At 39.5% G+C, this 21,601-nt stretch overlaps 1 protein-coding gene across 2 annotated transcripts in view; it reads left to right on the forward strand.

Moving 5' to 3' along the window:
• Positions 1-21,601, forward strand: part of LOC127584395 (serine/threonine-protein phosphatase 2A 55 kDa regulatory subunit B alpha isoform) — a 57,563-nt gene that overhangs the window by 17,614 nt on the left and 18,348 nt on the right. The window contains exon 1 of one of the 2 annotated variants that reach the window (XM_052041180.1): positions 10,282-10,838. The exons of the other annotated variant lie outside the window; for it this stretch is intronic. Within the exon in view, the coding sequence (XP_051897140.1) occupies positions 10,712-10,838 (127 nt within the window). The 5' untranslated portion in view covers positions 10,282-10,711. Of the gene's footprint in view, positions 1-10,281; positions 10,839-21,601 lie in introns of those variants that run through there. 2 annotated transcript variants of the gene reach the window in all.

Below are 21,601 nucleotides of genomic sequence, written 5' to 3' on the forward strand. Positions count from 1 at the left end.
ATATACCAGGTCTTGAGCATATTTGGAGATATGAGAATAACTGCTGGAAAACTATGCTGGAAAACTGCTGGATGACTATGTTCTATGTTCTAAAATGGTACCTGGGGCTTGGGAGAAAAAAGTCTGGTATCATAGAATCTGATAAAACTTACCATTTGATCATCTGGCTCTACCTTCCAGAGCTAGGTCTGTGCCCCTACTGGTCATGGCTCATCAGGACTTTTTAAAGGTCGTGGGACAGAAACTCATATTTATTGGTTATGAATTGCAAATCTCTACCACAATCTGGTTGAAGAATCTGTTCTGTTTTCACTATCTAATCATTTTATCTATTACTTGAAATCTGTATCTTCTGTGTCTTGATTCCTGTGCTAAGAGTCCTTCCTGTTTACTCAGTCGGGACCTTCATAATTTTATGCAGCTCTTAATTAACCCTATTAATTGGTGCCCTGTACCAAAGAGATACAGCCTTGACTTATCCAATTCTTAGTCATCATCTTCTTCCAACCCCCCCCCCCCCCCCAATCGCTTCTCTTTTATAATAGTGACCTGAACTGATGCTGTGCTCAAGCTGTAACCCAACACCGTTTACACTGTAACAAGTTGTATTAAGGAGTTGAATTCTACTGAGTAAACAGCTGCTTATGCCTGAAATGCAGAAGGCTGTTGAAGCACTAAGTGGTAACTTTGCAATTGACTGTAATGGAAATGGTTAGTAATTTGGCATGATTACTCCATTTGAACCACAGGCAGTTTAAGCAGTAGGGCCAATATTAAAAGCAGCAGGAATGTGTAGTATAATTCAGTCATTGCTCCCTTTTACAAAATTATGTCTGCATTTGTTGAGATGACAATTGATTTCTTTAAACATAGAACAGTACAGCACAGGAACAGGTACTGCGGCCCACTGTCTGTGCCGAACACACCATCAAATTAAACATATTCATGTGTCTATCTAAAAGACTGTTAAATGCCACTCTGGTTTTCCTGCTTGGATTTTATTTGCCATGGAGAGAAATTTGACCATCCTATGTTTGTGATGTGTGAGCACTGAAACAGAAAATACCAGAGATGCTGAGTGGGTGGTGATGTTGACCTGTGGTATACTTGCAGCATTTTCTGTTCTCATTTCATATTTGTGTGTTATTTTGCCTTTTGTTGGTCTACACATAACTGGTCTTTATAGTTTTGTATTTTGAGACACTGTTGTGGCCTGCTGTGACTTTCTGCAGTTGGAGATAGATTGATATTTTTTGTTCTAAATGTCTCACCAAAATCAGAGTGGAGAAGCTTGTGGTCATTTGCTATGGTGGTTCCTAAGAACTGCATGTTGTTCCAAAACTTTTTCTGGAATATGCTTCTCAGAGGGGTCTCCAACGTGGATGTGATTTGGTCAAGGATTAGCCAATATTTGGCTCACAGCATAAAGACTAGACTGACCAGACGACATCTAGTCTAAATGTAGTGATGGATACCTGTAGTTGAGATTTGTGTGCCAGTATTGTTTAAATTGATGGATGCATGTATGTATTTTTCACAGAAGCAGCCATCTGCCATGGCAAACACATCACACTGTGATTAGGTAGCAAGGGCATTTTCTAAATATCCATTAATGTGGTACTTAAAGCAATTCAATAAATAGAATATAAGGCTCCAAGTACCATTCCAACTAGGTTAAATCAGCAGTAATCTCATCATACTAAGCAGGTATTGCTTTTTGACCATCACAAATCTACAGCACAGGAGACTATCTGGCCATCATATCTGTGTTGGCTGAAGAACAGCCTGCCCTCATCCCAGTTCCCAGCCCTTGGTGAGTCAGCTTGCAATTTATGGAACTGCAAGGACACATCTAATTATTTTTATCTTTGTAACTAGTGCAGGTTCTTTTTTTGCACTTCAGGCAGGGTTCCAGAGTCCCACCACCACCTAGAGGTGAAAGATTTCTCTTTGCTAGCCCTCCAGGTGAATTCAAATGTGTATCCTGTTGTTTATTGACCTCTATCAGGGAACTATTGACTGTAACTAGGTAACTGAAAATTTACCAAACCGAATTAAAACCCCCTCTTATCTCCTTTGTTCCAATTTAGCAATTCAAGTGTATCCAATATAATTCTCCAGTTATGCAATCTCCTCTGTACCACCTTTAGTGAAGTCACATTCTTTGTGTACTGTGGCAATCAGCATTACATATAGTACTCTGGTGATGGACTAAATAGTGTTTGTGTAGTTCTAACATAACCAATCCACTCCTTTATATTGTGCCTCAGCTAGTAAAACCATGTCAGCTGTATATGCTGCCTCAATCACCTTACCCATCTGTCCTGCCTTCAGGGATCTGTTCATGTGCACTTTAAGGTACCTCAGTTCCTCCATTTATTTTGAAATCCTCCCATTCCTTGTGCATTCCCTTGCCCAGTTTTCCATTCTTCTGTCTGCCTATAGTTTCCTGCAGACTTCCTTACTAATAACTACTTATTCAATGTTTTTATTGCATTCCAAAACCAATTTTATTTTGTTGCTCTAGATTCAAGCTCTAATGGATTAGAATCTAAGTTCTTCACACTGCGAATGCTTTCAGAATCGGGTTGATTATCACCGACGTATGTCGTGAAATTTGTTGTTCTGCGGCAACAGTACAGTGCAAGACGTAGACATAAAAATTACTATAAGTTTAAAAAAAATAAATAGTGCAAAAGACGAATAATGAGGTGGTTTTCATGGGTTCATGGACCATTCAGAAATCTGATGGCAGAGGGGAAGAAGCTGTTCCTGAAATGTTGAGAGTGGGAGGCTCCTCTACCTCCCCACCACCGCACCCCCCCCCCCCCCCCCCCCCCCCCCAATGGTAGTAAGGTGAAGAGGGCATGTCTCATGTGAGGACACTTTGTGATGATTTTCATGTACATGCTATATTGTCCAGGAACTCAAACAATACTCACATACGCTGACTACACTTGGGTCTATCAAACCAGAACCACCCTGGATCCCTCAACTTCCTCTAAACTTGTCCAGCATCCAAGACAAGCAAAAATCTCATCCAATATTGGGAAGACTGAAGCCATCTGTTTTTCTCCAGTCATTTTCATAATTGGTGACTGAATAAGATTGTTTGAAACATTAATGTTGAATTTGAGCATTTGATTGCATCTGTTCTATCAGCTAGATTTCTTATTTCCACCACATTATTGTCGATCAGCTCTTCCATTGGCTTAGTTCAACCATCATCCCTAGATTTGATTATTCCAGTACTTCACTGGCTAGCTTCCCATTTCCCACATTTCATTGAGGTCATCCAAAGTTCCTCCCTGATCTTAACTTGCAATGTTTACCCATCGCTCCAGTGTTCGCTTGTCTACTTTAACACCTGAAATGAAAACACAAATTGCTGGGGATATTCTGCAGATGTGTGGAGAGAGAGAACCAGTTGGTATATCAGGTGATTGCCAAGGCCTGAAGGTCTGAAAATCCTTCCTTTTACCCCCCCACCCCCCCCCCCCCCCTTCCATTGAGATGCTCCTCAAGATCAATTTTTTGACCAAGGGTAACATTCCTTTGAAGTGCCTTGGGTTATTTTATTGCATAAAAGTATCATAAACAAATTTACTGCCTGTAGTAATACATATTGTAAAGTTCTTTCAAATTCAATCCATGTCAGCAATATAAATTTAAGTTGAAGATTGTCTCAGTAACAGTAGTGTAGAGATTGGGTTGTGCAGAGCAGTAGGACCCTATTGTGATTCCTGATTATCACTGAGAAAATAGCTGGATTACTGAAATTGGTCTAAATGACCTGAAGCAAAGGAGTGTTTTTATTGATCTCAGCTTGTAAGTGTACAGTTGTAGGTTTGAAACGAGGGAATGATCGGGCTTGACTAATGTGGCTGCATAGTGTGCAGATGCTTACTGGGCTGTAGATGAGGAATGGTCAGTTAAGTGAGGTGCCGGACACCTTTAGGGTGCTATTACTGTGCAGATTTTTTTCCCCTCTATGTCTGAGTCTTTGGAGCGCTCTTCCTCAAGGCTGTGGAAGCAAAGTCTTCAAACAAAAACTATCAAGTTAAAATTTTTACTTCTACCTTACCAAGCAAGGGGTGGAAGTATAGATGGGAACGCAGAGTTGAGGTAGCAGAGAGGTCAACCCTAATTCTACTGAATACAGTGCAGGCTTGAGAGGCTGTGTGGCCTATCCCAGTTCATAAGTCGATACCTTCAAGAGGGAGGGGAAATGGTTGCCTTAAAACAGGTCAGGTGTTTCTGTGACAGACATCAATGCACTAAAATCTGCTGTTTGTTGGACCAAACATCTGGATTGACTTCACTGTTTCACCACAAAGCTCAGATAATAATGCCTTTAATTTTTTAATCCAGCACCACAGTCATCCTGTGAGTATCATGCTGCTAGTCTTTCTGCCAATCTATCTACCTATGGTTTGTTGATCAGTCCCATGTGCAGTCCTAGTGAATAACTTTATCATGATGCTACAGCTGTTCAGTAAACTAAGCACTTAAGTCTTTGGAAAGTAATTGTTAGTTTAAGCCTGTCTTTGGCAATAATATTAGCAACTACCCAGTGAACAATTTCTATTTTATAACTGGTTGCAGGGTGAGGGGAAGTTCTTGTCTCAATCTGCTACTTCCATTGCTGAGATTTTAGATTTCAGTGAAGAATAATCGTGGATGTAAGACATCTTCATAATGTGCCATCCTTGGATAGAAGTCCAGTCATTTAGAGATGTGGGCTCTGGGTCAGGTCTGCAGAGAACATTTTTAGTGCTGCAGTGCTAGAGGGAGATGATTGTGGTGGCAGTAGTTTGAGACACTGCATGATAATGAGTAGAAAATATCACATCATTAAAGCATATGGCAGAACATTAAAACATATTGGCATCAGTTAAATAGCTTTCCCTGATGGTACTTTGATAGCAATGCACTTATAAACCTGGTGTAACATGGGCCGATTTGACAGATGTTGCTCCAGAAATTAAGTAGAGCCGAAAGAATGCCTAATTCATAAAACTTTTACATTCCCACGCACAAGTTCATTACTCAGCTCATGTCTTCCCACTCGTCAGATCCTCTTCCTTGACTACAGAAGGGTCACTGCCAAGACAGTGAGCAAGTTTCTGCACTTCTTGATCAAAGATGTAAGATTTGATCAAAGATGTAAGATTTGAGTGTAAGGCATTTTTAAGATTTTTAGTTGGATTACTCATTGCCTGCAATAAGGATGTTAACGTTGCCAAAATACCATTATGGTGTTCCCCATCCTTCACTCATGGATACCCAGTCCTGCGCTGCTTTGATTTTAACATGGGCTGTATGACAGAAAGCATTGCTGGATGATGATCATCGGTGCTGGGAATCCTGATATTTCTTTCCAGCATGTCTCAGGCCTAATGTTACTTTGTTCCACTGTCCTGCCCTTAGCCCAAGCTCAGGTCGTTTGGATCAGTTGCAGTGCATGTGCTGCAGCTAACTTGGGATCAGTCCCGCACAACTGGGATATCCTGGTGTATGACATCAGATTGTTCAAATTTGTTGTCAAAGGCGTACATACATAGGGTATAAATGCCATGAAAATTAGCTTTTTTGCAGCAGCGGCACTGTACAAGGTGAGGCTAAACATAACAAAATTAAATTAACAAATCATACATATTCATGTAAGACTAAGTAACAAAACAATCATAATGACACTAACGCAAGTTGCTTATTTATCTATTGTGTCATTGGGTCAATCTCTTGGCTGAAGCTATTCTTCAAAAATCTCGCATACATGGTCAGTAAGAGATCCTTTTTCAGCCTATTAATGTAACTCATTAGGTATTGGATGGTAGTAATGGCAGACCACAGGATTTGGGTCACTGCTTCCATTGTGAGCTTCCTTGAACTCTCGTCTGTTGGAAGTCAATTGCCTGAAATGCATTGATCGACAAAAAATGCACCAAGATTCAGCAGTTACCACTGGCTGCAAAATAGTACTTTTTCACTATTTTCTCAAAAGGCATTTGCCCCCAAGGAGGGTGATGGGTATCAAGGATGTAGCCTTAAATATTCAAAATTTTTTTGATAGAATATAGAAACCTTGAAGAAATTAACACAGTGAAATCAACAGGTTTTGGGGTGGGCTGTAGACATTTTGCATGTCACTGCAGTGTCAGTTGATGTGCTCCAAAACACCACCGTGGTGCATGCTTGTTTCAAAATCATCATCTATTTAAATGCTTTCAGTCTTTCATAAGAGATGGGCAAAAGACAAAATAATGGAATTTAAAGCATGTACTTAAGATACACTAAAGCCTCTTCACTATCTTAAAACAAACCAGGCCTGTGTATTTTCAGGTTTCACTTGTACGGTTAACAATAAGTTGCTGATGTTTTTCACATAGCAGGTCGGCATGTGTGTGGTTGTTTTGAATACTGACGTTCATTCATACTCACTGACTTGTGCTTTTATTCTCCATTATATTTTCTCATTCCTCTTTTCTCTGCATAACAAAAACTTTCCTTGTAACGTCCTCCTTCCTGATCAGTAAAATGGATTTGTCCGTAACTGCAACAAATGCAGCTGAAGGGGTGTATGTTGTTGTAGGACAGGACAAATAATGTGATCTGTGGATTTTGTTGCTGTGAGCTCTGAATTTTGAGTACCACATCACTGAGACCTGTTGTGTTTTCCAAAAAATTTTGTATGTTTTATTGCCTGTTACTTTTAGAATTGGGTTTACATTTTTACTAGTTTGTAATTATTACAATTGGTCCCATTTAAATCAATGTATTTGATTTAATTGTAATATCCATGGAGGACTCTGCTGATGTTAAGCATCTGATGGTTCCTAAGAAATTTACTTGTAAAACTTCAGAGGGCAGCCGTCCATGATTATTGTGTGCCTTGTAAAATTGTACCCCTGTAATTATAAAAACTGAGTGTTGCATTTCCTGTACCAGAGCAGATTCGCCATTTTGAGACTCTCTCCTGAGAGAGCTGATCTCTATTCTGGAATGGCTTTGCTAGTTTTAAGAGGCTACAAATTTGGACCAGCCTGAGTAATGCTCTGGGACATGATTCTGTGAAAATACTTAAGCGGTTGCCCAGTTACCTTTTGTTGCCAGGCTGTTGGTATATTTACTTTCAGCCTGTAAAAGAAAATGGCATTCTCCATTCAGAGTTTGCTGTTCATTCTGCTTCAGAGGTACTGGGGAGGGGCAGGGTAAAGTCCTCCTCGTGTGACGACATTCCCTTTTATTGTAAGAGCTCTCCTCATAATTCAGATAAAATTCCCATGTGTTGTGATACTGAAAAATGCAGACTTTGTAGGTTTGTTTTGCGATCCTGTGGCATTTGTTAATCTTGGACCGACAACTTGGCAACACTGGCACTGGGCTAGAGAGGACGAAACAAGATGGGGATTAAGTCTTTGATTAACCTCTGCTTGAAAATGATTGTAGAGGAGGGAGGCAGAGATGATGTGGGGTTAGGGTTGGAGTCATCGTGATGTGCCCCTTGCTAGGAAGGGATGCCACACTCTGTCCAGATATGTGCAAGAATGTCAACTTGCATTAGGCACCAGAGGCTGTTTTGCTCCTGGGGAATGCCTTCAGGAAATGGAGCAAGGATAAGGGAGTAAATGTAACAAAAGGACTGTGAGAAGTGAACAAGCATTGCTTTGTCATTGTTGGTTTGACATGCTGTTGTGTTTTGATTAATCTTGCAGATGGTACCTTAAACCAAGATGCCATCTGCCTTGAGTGGGATGTAAAAGATCTTATGGTGTGTTTTGAAGAACAACAGAATGTATGCTGTGTCCTGGAAACATTACTCTTTCATTAAAATCTGCTAGAGTTTAACTACGTATTTTCCAGTTTGTGGTCCTGGTGAACAAAATAGTAAAAAAAAGAAAACAGCAATTTTTTTTTTAAAAGAAGTGAGTGCTTTAGGGCATTCTGAGACCTTATGAATATAATGTGAATGCAAATGCTTGAGTGTTAGTACCACTCAGAAGATTGGTTTCCTCTTGTGGTAGTGACGTCTCACTTTATATCTTCTGGAGAAACTCTGTGGGATAAGGGGAATTTCTGCAATGTGTTTAGTTAGGTAAGGCTTTTCATTTTCAGGAGGGAATTTCAGTGAATTGCAGTATCAGGAATTTACGTCCATTTAGTGTATTTTAAATCTCTTTAAGTTTAATAGCAACCCACCTTCATGAAATTGCCTTTTGAAGCTATCTTGCTACATCTACTAACATCCATCTATAGTAAAGAGCTACAGCTCAATGAAACAAAGGCCATGGCCCTGGTGCTGTTTATCAAAAAACAAAGATTGCATCAACATTCTCATGTTGCAGTATTTGACAGTTATGGAATTACTTGTGAAGTACAGTCACCTTTATGTTGGCAAACTTTGTATGTTCCCATACTGGAAAGAATGAAAGTGTTGGGCCTCTTCCCTTCATTAACCATGCTCAACTGTCCCTCTAATGCCATGACTAACAATTTGAACACTTTTAATTTTAAGTTTCAAATAGAATTCTGTTGTCAGGAAGTAACATTTATCAGTATGCTCCAAAGTGTATGAGTTACAATGATTTTAAGGCAGTAATGGTAAACTCTGACCTTATGTGGGCACTGCTTGGCGTGTTGCCATGCTAACCAAAACAAAAAACCCCTGGGTTCAGTCCAACTCTTGGGATTGGAATAGGGAGGGAGGAATTGGGCAGGGTTTTCCCATCATAACCCCAGTTCAGTCACAACTTTGAAGAAGGTTGTTGAAGGGCAATTGCCATCACTTCCGCTGGCTGGCTAAAATTATTGGAGTTTGACATCACTTGTGTTCTGCAACTGAGTTCACTTTCAGTGGCACCATAACAGGTGATAAAGTATGGTTAATTTTGACAGATCTTTTATGTCCACCTGAGAGAGCAGATGGGACTGTAGTGTAATATTTTATTCAAAAATAGCACTGACAATATAACTCTCTCATTGCTGCATTAAAGGACCAATTAATAGCATTAGCTTGTGTTGTTGATACTTGTTTCACGTGTCCCAGATTTAGTTTTTCAAGTCTTACACTTAGATGGTAGATGAGATTGAATTTATCTTTGTAATTCCTTTGTGTTCAGTTCATCACCTGGATTATTCTGGTGAATAGAAAATGAGGAATTTGAGAGCCCTTTCTGACTGGGCTCGGTGGAACTCATCTCTGGTTAGTTTTGGTGCAATGTCTCTTGTAAAAGCACAAATTTCTGGAAATACTCAGAATGCCAGGGAATGTCTGTGGAACAAGAAACAGTTAACGTTTTGAATTGACCTTTAGCGTCACTGGAAAAGGTTGCATCTCTACTACTACTGTTCTGATGAAAGGTCATTGATTGAAATGGCAGTCGTTTCTCTCTCCACAGATTCAGCCTAAATATTTCTGTTATCTTCTGTTTCATAATTCAGACAGTCATTAATTCAATACCATTGAAACACATCAAATGGTCATGATTCCATTGGTGATCACAGAAGTTTGCTATGCATTCATTGGTCGCCAGTGTTCCTTTATTATAACATTGAGAACATTTCCAAAGTGTTTCAGTGGCTGTACAGCAGCTTGAGGTGAAAGTTGCTATAAAAACAGGAGTTTTTCTTTGCTTTTCTTGCATGTAAATTTACTCTTATTCCCAAATGGTAAAAGATGGTTCTGGTCTGGATGTCAGGAAGCAAAATCACTGCCTGTGCAGTATGTAATTGTATTCTTGTATTGCTGTAGCTTGCTGACACTGTAACCAGCCTCTGTTTACATAGGAAAATCAAATACACATCATATAGCAGATTCTGGTTGCTTAAAGTAATTGGAAGCAAATAGAATTACTTGCAAGGACTGCAAATGGTTTTGAAAAGGACTGAGAATCCCTTGAGCCATAAGTTCCCAAACTTTAGAAATGGATTAAACCTGATGCAGCCTTTCGGTAAAGAATTAGTTAACCATTTTGAAGCTTATTTGAATGTTACATTAATTTTGATAGTCTGACCCCTTAAGCCTTGAATGTTTTCATCACTTTGGTACAAAGATTTTAAAAAAAGTAAAACTTAAATTTTAATAATTAGGGTATATTACAGAAGTATAGCATTCTATTTAGCTTGATTATGATATGTTCTGTCAATTATGTTGAACTTTATTTCAGCAAGGGCATTAAAGAAATGCAGGGAATGGCTGAGATCTGAGAATAGAGCTGACGTCATGTTCACCTTGGTAAGCACAGCAGGATTATGCTCTTCCAGTGTTCAATGCCATAAAGGTTGGCACTTCAAGGGGTGGAGAAAACCATCGACTTTCTTTTTGCAGGAAACCATTGTCTATGTAATTTTGCATTGTTGCTGTATCCAGAGAAGGAGCTAAATGTCAGATATTAAACAGCTTCCGATTTGAATACTGGTGTTGCAGAGGCAGGCAGCTGAATTCCGCATTTTACAGAAAATTTTTGACAGCACTGGTAGCTGTTTTCCTTCCCCCCCCCCTTGGAAAGATTCCTCCAGCGAAAGGATTGCTGTTTTTTTAAAAAAGCAAGCTAGGCAGGAGATGAAAAGAGGGAGTAAGGGGCTGTTTTGCAATTATGCCACATGAATTGCCATTGCAGGACGAGAGACTACAACTACTGTTGTTAATTGAAACAGTATAAAAAGATTGAAAGGCGGCCTCCTTCCTTGTTTTGGGGTGTGGTGTTAACAAATGAGAATCCAGCAGCGTATCAGTATACTGCGGAAGATGAAATGCTTCCCCTGTCATTTTTCCTACTCAGTTAAATCATCTCTCTCTGGCCTAAATGCACTGATGTCCACTTCACCCTATAACCAAGGTATGGGATGTTTGCTTTTGGTAAGTTGTGGGTTTTTTTTGACGATGTAACATCTATTGTGCATGTCTTCTGTTTCAAGCAGGCTGCTGCTGAACATGTTTTGGCTAGTTAGCTGAATGAACAATCTTGCCCTGATCATTGGTGTGACTTGTTGTCAGTGGACTGTTTGTGAAGGGGGCAAGCTGCTACATTGAGTTTTAGCTCAGGGCCAGTCAAAAGTAAAGAGATGTTGTTCTATGTTCTTTACAAACACACTATTTAGTTAATATTTAGGTGAATGTTGATGTGCATGTTATTTTCACTGGACTGCACAGAGATGTTTTAACTTCAGCATTCCAAGTATTGCAATTTAAATTGGAGGGGTGAGAGAAACATTCTTCGTATTTCCCATTTCATGATATTTCAGGTGTAATTCCAAAAAGGTTGAAAAGAAATATCCTGTCCACTCTACTCAAGATTTAACATGTTAATATCTTCAACCACAGCTTGTACTACCAATTGTACTAACAACAAGTGCTACCAATTGCTGTGTGGGTTTGAACACAGAGTATTGTGTACACTAAAGTCATAAAACATAGCATTCCAATTCTCGGTTCTCAACACTGATTTGTTTGGTGACTACTTTTTAGCTACAAGATGAATTCTTGCTGGTGGGAGTGATATGAAATGGATAATCACATCATAAAGCACAGAAGCATATTTGCTTCATTGTCATTTAGTTTTTCTCTCTTTTCTATGTAAAAAAAATACACATGCGTGTGTGTGTGTGTATATATATACGCGCACGCACGCACACGCACACAAACCAATTGAAGATGGTGACATTGTTGTGCTTCACGATTCATTGAACTAAAAGTTGTGCCTTCTCTGTAAAGTCAACAGGGTTCGAAGGGTTTTGACATTCAATGTTAAATAAAATTCCAAATGGTGTATTAAAATAACTTATCATAGTGGTCAGTGATTTGAAAGTAACACAAAGTAATAAATGTAGAAGTGACATTCTGAACAATTTTATATTTTTTTTCCTCATTGAACTCCCTTTTCCCCATCACATGCAGGCTTTGGTTTCTCATGTTGCTCGTCCGTTGGCCTTGTGTGTATGGACTTGGGTTAAACAAAGTGCCAACACCCTGAATGGGGTATTAGAACCAAACCAGGTTCCTGGTTGCTTTACTCACATTTTCCACTTTGAAGATCACTGACCAGAGACGGGAATTCTGGGTGACGAAGAATTTTTGATCTGAAATGCTGATTGTTTCACTTTCCATAGATGCTGTCTGATGAGGTTTTCAGCACTTATTTGGGTATTTGTGGTGGATTTCTTTCCTTGGATGCCTAAAAATTGGTTGGCACCTTTGTGGACACTTCGGTCAGTTTACTGGCCCAAGGATTGGTTGTCAGGAACTTATGTAGTTTAAGGTCACTAGTCAGGGTGGTGGATAGGCTTAGATATTGGGGAAGGAGGGTTGGTGAGCTTGATAATTTGGGTTGGGGTCAAGGGTTAGACTTGGTAGTAATATGGGGGATCTGGGGGCCACAGTTGGTGGTTATTTGTTACGGTGTCTGTTCTAGGAAAGATTTGGGTTCTGCCTGCCTCCATTGCTAGTGTTTATTAGATAACATTTCTATTAGACATTACAACATTTAAATTACCTAAATTTAAAATAAAAATCTGACTTGGTTTTAGCACTGCTCACTGCACGAAATAAAGAGATTCTATTTTAGGTAATTTCCTTTGTGCATTTACAGTAAGTATTTTAAGAGAATTCTATGTACACAGGCTGAGATTGTCATGTTCAGGAGCCAATGGGACATGATTGACAATCTATGGCAAGTGATGCTGTCTGTTGTATTTGCATTTCACTGAGATATCTTGTGCACACAACATTTATCACCAGCTGGGGATACCAACATTTGAGTACCATTACTTCAAATTGCTATTTCAAGACTTGGGTCAGATTTTAAATTGGGGGTAAAATTGTTTTTGCAAGGATTCCAAGATTAGTTGCACATTAAAAAGGAACAGAAATGTGTGTGGGTGTGATGGGAAAGGGATAACAATCATGGAATGAATAATACCTCCCAGTTTTGTTTTTTTTTAAAAAGTAGCTTAGAAACGCTTTTAATCTGCTTTTTCATTTAGTAGTCGTACTCTTTAGCAGATTTAGGTGCTTTCTGATTTCCGAGAGCAGCATGGATGCTTATTAATTGGTGGTTTATTAGAGTAGCTTGTTGAATGTCACTGATGAATGAGCAGTTCTCCAAATACACTGATCTTATTGGGGAGTAGGCATGAATAGAGCTTGTAAAATGTTTTGTATTGGATCACCAGTCTCTGCAATATGGTAAAATTATATTTGAAAAGTGGCTGCTGTGTGGTAACCATCAATCTGCTGTGCTATCAGGCTGCGTGATAAGCTTCTCAAACTAAGTATTGCACAGTAATGAGGTTTTCAACTCTTTGTGAACCTAATTGAGCTTAAGTACTGTCTGTGGTCGAGAACTACAATTGCAGGTTTGGCAGTCAGCTGATTGGGAATGCATATTTTTCTGGAATGACCAAAAAAATCAAGTCTGATTGTGACATTGGTCGTTGATTACAGATTGTTACGGTGATGGAGATTTGTGGAATAAAGCTATAAACATACTTGATTGCTGAATTCTAATTAACACAGGAAGGATAAAACAAAGCTTGGTTGTAATATTGAGCTGTGAACTGTATTGTGGATGCAAATTTGAAATGTGATATGGCAATTGTGAAGAGCTTCTGTGTAAATGCAGTGACGTGTCCTGGAGTGCCTCAAGTTAAACAGCTATAAATAACCAGCTGTCTTTGTCAGTCTTCATTGACATTGCAGCAGATGGGGCCATCTCAACAGAGGAAACAAAGGACAGTTATTGATTACACAAACTAGGATAGATTAAGAGTGATATGGTCAATGTTTTCAAGACAGTACAACAAACTAATAGTACAAAACTTGATCTGCTGGTTGGGGCTGCTGGAACAAATGGGTTAGTCTTTCAAAATAAAAAGGACTTTTCAGGGGTGCATTTAATATTTCTGCACTGAGGGTGGTAAACATTTGGAACTCTGTTCTGCAAGCTATTTGTATCTGTATCTACCTCTAAATTTATCTAGGTTGTAAAATAAGTCACTAGTTTAGTTTACTTGGTGTCTCCTTTGAGTTTTTCCCCAATCTTCTGTACTACTTGAGGTCTTCTATTGTCACTTATCTTTGTGCAGAAAAAAACTGACAAGAACAAACTGCATTAGATCACTGAGCCAAACAGGCAAAGCAGCCTGGTCTTCCAGCATGATTTTTTTCAGGATTGAATGATAACAGAGACCAGGCAGAAGCAATCAGTTGTTGCTTAAAAATTAGATTAACACTTGCATGGTAGTTCATGGCCTGAAGATCGGCATCAAATGCCAGGCTGGTTCTGCATGACCAGCAGAATAAACATAGTATTCATTCCCTGCAGTTAGAGGAAACTTGGCTTATAATATTCACAGAACTGCTAGAGGTTGCCATCTGGTATTCTATGCATGTTTTGCTTTCAGAGGCTTTTGACATTTCTAGAAACTGGAAGATTTGACTGAATAGAATACAATGCAAATATTCACATCTGAATCTATTCAAAGTTAAGTTTAGAACAACCAGCGGAATCTGACGAAGACCGTTGAGGAGATTTGTTGGTTGAGAGTAGCGTGTGTCATTAATTATATTCTCAAGTTAAATGACAAAGGAAATGGAAGGGTTTTCTTTTTTTAGAGCAGTTTATAATTTCCCCCTTCTGGATCTTATTTCCTATGGTCAGTGTCCTGAGCTGCAAGATAAATATGTGATGCTTGCAGATCTTGGCTTAAAGTCTGGGTTGTGGTCCAGGTACTTTGAGTACTGCATTTTACCTGGAAAATTGCCTTGTGATTATATACTTGAGATCAACAAATTTCCCATTCTGTTGACATTTGTACGGGATGTATACATATTTGAGTATGAGTGGGGAATGAGCCTTGTGTTATCTCACCTCAATAATATGTGTTCTTGACAGGTTTGTGAAGTGCACTTTGCTCACATTGTGCTGGTTAATAGTTCCTCTTGACTTCTTACCCATGCTTTTGGTTGAACAGAAATCATTCAGAGCAGGCGTAATACAAAAATAAATATATTTCACAAAAAAAACAAATTAAATTGTCTCCTTTGTAGTTTCACTCATTGGATTTTCCCACCACTTCCTGTCCCTTCACAGTTCTCTTGAGAGAAGATTGATTCCTGGGTTTCTGTTTGATCAGTGAGCTGCACTAGTTTGATTGTGACACTTGTTCTTTGCAAGTTATGATGAATGTTGGCTGGCTGTTTGACTGGTGAGGATGTGACGTCCAACATTGGCCAGCTCGTTGGTGTCCATGTGCAACTGGAAAGCTTTCCTTAATCCAGCAGAATTAAGGTCAGTTGGAGGTGTGATATTTGCAGATATTAAGTAAATTGAACAACTTCTGACCAACTATTTGCTACACAGGATCATGAGATATTTTTTCCTCAACAAAACTATACTGTCTGATCTCGAAGAATTGTTTATGGCTTTTGTGTATGGGACATAATCTTCCTGCTCACCTGGATTCTCTTTTGCTTGGTAGGCATGTAGTCTGTGTTTTCTTCAGGTTATTTATAGATTGGAAAATGAGTGGTCTAAATTTCCTTTTCATACTCTGTGTAAATGGATGTTTCAAGCCATCATTGGATTGATGATTTGACAAAGGTGTTGGAAAAAGATAAGTTTTGCAGCTAAATGGGAATAGCAGTGGATCATTATCAGTTGTGTATGGTCAGAGATAGCTACTTGATGGTGAATGCAGTCAGAAGATTAGTATTATATGGGAAGTCTGATTATAGTGTTGACCAAGGAGTTGGTTTTTTTGTGGAGGAAATCCTGAGCTATTGTAGATAACACTCATAAAAGAATGGAAAAGAAATCTAAGGTATTATCACTGCATAGGGCTACTAGACTTTATCTAGAGGAGCATTTACAGATTTAGTCATCTAGTGAAAGATATTTTTGTCTTTGTCATGGAACAGCAGGAAGAGAAATGTTCCAGTGGTCAGGAATTTAATATTTTGGCGAAAAATTAAGGAAGTTAATTCCTTGTATGGAAAGAGATTTTGAGTTGATCCAATTGAAGCCCTTTGTCCTAAAGCTGGGCTTGACAGGAAATATTACTGAATGATATTATGAATTAATTCATCAGGCATTGAGTGCATTATTGCAATGAGGGCACATTGTTCTCAAATTTGGCTGCCAACAGAAATTTGTCTCCACCGTACTTCGGTCACATCATTGCATGTAATCCAGATTTTAACCAACGAATCTGCAATGGATTCCAATCTCAGTGAAGACTGGTGCCAGGCAAGGCTGTGTCACCATCCCACACCTTCCTTTATTTTTCTTGCTGCAGTGCTGCACTTTCCATTCAAGTTTCCTGCAGGAATGCTGCCTTGCCCCTTCTCCAGAGCTGACCTTCATTTGCATTCTGCAGTTTCATGACAGTACTTACATATGCAAGTGTTCAGAAGCAGGGTTCCAAGTCACTGACCAGTTCATTGAAGTGTACCAGAGAATAGACCTCGGTGAAATATAGGTCTTCTTCTAACAATGTGCCACCAGTGCACCACACTGCCCTCCAAAAATAAAGATTCAGGTCAGTACCCTGGAAAATGTAGACTACTCCTGACATCAGTGATGAAATTCGCCATCTCCTTCAGGGTGCTAGCATAGAACCATACAGTACAAAACAGGCCCTTCGGCCCACCATGTTGTGCCATACTTTGACTATCTGTGAAAAAGAGTGTTTGAGATCAAAATCACGGACCTGGCGCAGAGTTCGTGGTCTGTGAGGCAATAGTGATCTCTGCCCGGCAGTGTGCTTCTGAGATGGGACTACTGTTGGCAAAAGCCTCAAAGGTACCACCAGTACGATCCCTGCAAAATCCTTTAAGTCACTGCCGGGATAAATGAACCAATATCAACATCCTTTCTCAGGCCACTATTTGTGGCCCTAATTCCATCATTTGGTTTTGATAGGTAGGCAACCACATTCACATGCCTGACATCTGATTCCTTACTCTTACTGTGACAGAATTTGGTGTAACCCAGATGTTCTCAAAGTCTCCTTGGAAAAATTGCAACATCTCCACTGACTAGTGAGAATCTTTGGGCATGACCATTCAGAGTGGAGGTTGTCTTTGGCAAGGCATTGGAAATCTCAGGTCTCTTTGGGAGCATACAGAAACCCAGGATAGTCAGTGGAAGGTTTCTCCCACAATTGGGACAGGTGGGTGGAGTATGCTGGTCCCACATTCACCTCATCAGTCACTCAGGACCTATAGAACACAACTTGAAGCAAGTTATGCTCAACACTCTCTGAGAAGAGGATGCATTGAGGGATATGATAGATTGTATCAAAAGGGAGCTGTTTTGTGCAATAAGTAGTGTTTTTCAATTTCTAAAAACCTTCATTGGAAACTAGTTTCTGAACTAGTCCCCCAAATGATCTCATTCAATTTTATGTTGTGTGTATTTTTCAATGCCGTAGATATTGATGGAAGTTTGGAAGCATGCAGGATTAACTTTGTTTTGAGAAATGAAAACAGGTGATGAGAAAGTCGAATTTTAGTCGTATTCATATTGTTGTTTTAAAGTGTAGTTTGTAGTTTGGTCTAAATTTTTATAATAGTGTTGAGGTAACATTTGTCATTTGATGGAACCTATTTACTCTGATCCGATAATAGCAATTAAGAGCATTAATAGACAAAAATATATAAATGGTGTGTTTTTTTTAAACAATGCTGCATGCTCAATTTAAAAGAATAAGAAATAAAAGTAGGCACAGGCCATTTGGCCCTTCATGCTGCTCCATTTATTCAATAAAATCACAACTGATCTTTTAGTGCCTCTATCCTGTGCTAACCCCATATCTCTTGATTTTCTTAATATCCCAAAATATATCAAACTCAACAGCTGAGCCTCCACATTCCTTATGAATATAGAATTCCAAAGATTCGCTACCCTCTGGATGAAGAAATTTCTTCTCACTTGAACCCTTTGATTTGAGCCTCTAACCCCTGGTGTTTGATAACTTAGCCAAAGAAAACATCAACCATGTCAAGCCCTTTAAGAAGTTTATATTTTAATAAGATCTCCTCTGATCTAAGCTCAAAGGTTTAGGCCCAGTCTGTTTAATCTCTCCTCGTATGACAAACCTGCCTTCTCTGGAATTAATCTGGTGAGTCTTTGCTGTGCTCCTTCTATCACAAGTAAATCCTTGGGTAGGGAAAGCAGACCTGTACACAATATTAGTACTCTCACCAGGGGTCTTCTATAATTGGAGCAAGATGTGGCTTCTCATTCTGAAATGATCTTGCCGTAAAGGTCAATATGCTCATTGCCTTATTAATTGCTTGTAGTACCTGCATGTTAACTGTTGGTGATTTGTGTACAAGGACACCTAGGTCTCTCTGAACACCAACATTTTCAATCTCTGACCATTTAATAAATATTTCCCTTTCTATTTTTCCTACGGAATTGGATGATCTCATTTTTCCCATGTTATATTCTGTCATGTCCTTGCCAATCTCTGCAACCTCAACACAGCACACTGCCACCTACGTGTGTTTTATCTGTTTAATTTTGGCTGTCTTTTGAAATGTGTCCTTTGCATGTGTCTACATTGAATTGTAATAGTCTCAGGTCCTGACTTGCATTGTGAGGAAGCACTTTTTATTACATTTAGAAACTTGGCTGAAGCTGTAACCAAGGTTAATTGCAGGACAGATGAGTAGGAATGACCATCAGAATCGGAATTATTATCACTGATATATGACGTGAAATTTCTTGTTTCGTGGCAGCAGTAGAGTGCAAAGACATAAAATTACTATAAATTATAAAACTAAATAGTGCAAAAAAAGGAATAACGAGGTTGGGTTCATGGACTGTTCAGAAATCTGATGGCAGATGCTTGATGGTGGACCATGGCATGATGCTTGCATTTTAAAAACCTTTTTAGATTTTGGAATGAAGGAAAAACCAAGTGATTTGAAAGCTGCACAAATTTGTTCTGAATGAGTCTTGACTTCAATGTGGTGAAGACATAGTATGTAGAACAAGCAGAAATGCAAGACAAAAATGTATTTTGAAGCTTAGTTATAGCAATTGGTTATAGTTGATTCATCAGAACATTAGTGAGGTTAAATCTTGCTTTATAGAAGATATAATGTGGTGCCTGACAGCCTTAATGCTACTGTGTGTTGTGAGCCATGAATTTCACGGAATAAAATGACCCAAGACTAAATTGCTAAACTTTTAGAATGCTACTGGTTGAGCTTTCTAACTAGTTATACTGATGAGATGGGAACATTTGCCTAGGATCCTGTTACCGTATGATTTTGTACTTCATATCATCATAAGAGAATGGTGAAGTGGCTCGGTGTATTTTTGAGGACTGGTGCGGATTGCATTTGCTACCAAAGTGTCTCTCAGCTGGTGTCTATTGAATTTAAACTGGTAATGCTGTGAAAGGAGGAAAGAGAACTTGTTTACATAGTGCCTCTCAATACCTCCACCTTCAAAGTGTTTCTCAGTTAATGGAGTCCTTTTGAGATGTAGTATGCTTCTGTAGAATGGGGATGGGTGTCTCTGCACACCCATATGCCATAACCAACAAGGTTTATGACCTAAACTTGTTCAGGTGATGGTTGAGGAACAAGTATCAGCCAGAATCGGCGGAGAACTTTGCAGCTCCTGAAATAGTTCCCTGAAATCTTGTTTATTCCTAAAGGAGAGAAAATAGACAGGGCCTTGGGTTATCTAGATTACATGCGCAAGTCCCTGGAATGATGCATGATCGCATGTCCTGGCACTGAATACTACCACTGAGCCAAGCTGGAAGTGAGCGCTCTAGAGATTGCAGTTTGCATTGTGTCAATGGCACCACTTAAAACGCAAATGCTTCTGGCAGAGAAAAATCCAGGTGCAAGTTGTGTTTCAGTGACGTGTAACCTGCCTTCTAACTCTCCCACCATCTCCCCTGCCCTACCTAAAAGTGATCCACTGTTGATTTTGATAAAGTTGGAATCTGTAATGCTGAAAATTACTGTCATTGTACATGTATGATTCTTAAGATTCCAACAACACAAAAAGTCATCCTCAAAAGCATCAGCAATGGAAATTTTCCAGTTTGAGTTGATTATTTTCAATGTACAGGTCCTCCACAGTACCCAACTTAGAACACTACAGCACAGTACAGGCCCTTCGGCCCATAATGTTTTGCCGACATTTTATCCTGTTCTAAGATCTATCTAACCCTTCCCTCCCACATAGCCCCCTATTTTCTATCATTCATGTGTCCTTCTAAGAGTCTCTTAAATGTCCCTAATGTATTTGCTCCCACAACCTCTGCATGCAGCGCGTTCCACACACCCACCACTCTTTGTTTAAAAAACTTAGCCCTGACATCCTCCTTATACCTTCCTCCTTAAAATTATGTCCCCTCATGTTAGCCGTTGTCGCACTGGGAAAAAAACTTGTGTACGGTCTGGACATATGAACAAGTGTGTACGGCCTGGACATATGAACAAGTGTTTAGGAGACCTGTGGGATAGAGTTGTTGGCTACTGCGAGGCTTCTGTGTGTGGGAACTCAGTTTGTGGCAATATCTGAATAGTTGTGTTAAAAGCCCTGGTTTAATGACAAGATACCTTTGGTTGTCCTATGTTTTTATTTAAATACATTGCCAGGTGGCCACATTTCCAACTTGTGAACTGTTTGTGTTAAGAATGGAGAGGACCTGTATTATAGATTTAGAAAGGGTAGCACATAAATGGGCAGTTTGGCCCAACTGTTCTACGTCAGTGTTGGTCTGCATGAGCCCCCTCCCACTTGGCTTCATCTAACTCAATCAGTGCACCTTTTATTCCATTGATCGATTTGCATAGCAAACTTTTCCTGGGGCATTCACTTCAACTTTTAACCCATGGTTGCAAGTTGCACACTATCACCAGTTTATGGCTGAAGAATGTTTTCCTGAATTCCTCCAGCTGTTTTACTGTCATTTGTGTTCCTTAGCTTTGGACACAGCGGAATCTGAACCTGAAGGTGACATCTCACCATGAAGACATAGTTTTGAGTCATTTGATGGTGGGCAGGAGCAGAACCCTGGCTGACGTTTTTCACCTGTGAATGCTCGGATCATTTACAGCCCTTGGCATTAAATATGCGCCAGGAGTAAAATTTAAAACTGGCTTTTGGACCTGTATGAATGCATCTGTATGTGAACAAGTACAGAATTATTTGAGTGTGTCATTTAAGTTGTTGAATGGAAGCACCAGTTACTTTAGTGTAACTCTGTAGATCAGTGCTTCAATACAGTGTGATGCATTTGTGCTTCTGCAAAGTCGATATGTAGCATTAGTACCTGCGGGGCAACTGTCTGAATTGGACGAATGAAGTAGTACTGAGATGTGTGAAGAATTCAAGGCAGGTATGTGGACACCTTTAAACTGTAACCGTCTCGTGTCCAGTGAGTGATTTTGTACTATGAGATTGGGATACGGAGATTGAGTGTGTGTGCATGCAGTGATCCTTCATAGTGTCTTCATTGGCGTAGGAAGTGGTGTATGGAGACTCATCTAGTAATGTATTCCTTATCTGGTTACTTGGCTCAAAACTCCTCTTCGAGCATAGGCTGGGTGTTTTATACATAAGCATTC

The sequence above is a fragment of the Pristis pectinata genome, chromosome 29 (assembly GCF_009764475.1).
Source record: "Pristis pectinata isolate sPriPec2 chromosome 29, sPriPec2.1.pri, whole genome shotgun sequence".
Taxonomy (NCBI): Eukaryota; Metazoa; Chordata; class Chondrichthyes; order Rhinopristiformes; family Pristidae; genus Pristis; species Pristis pectinata.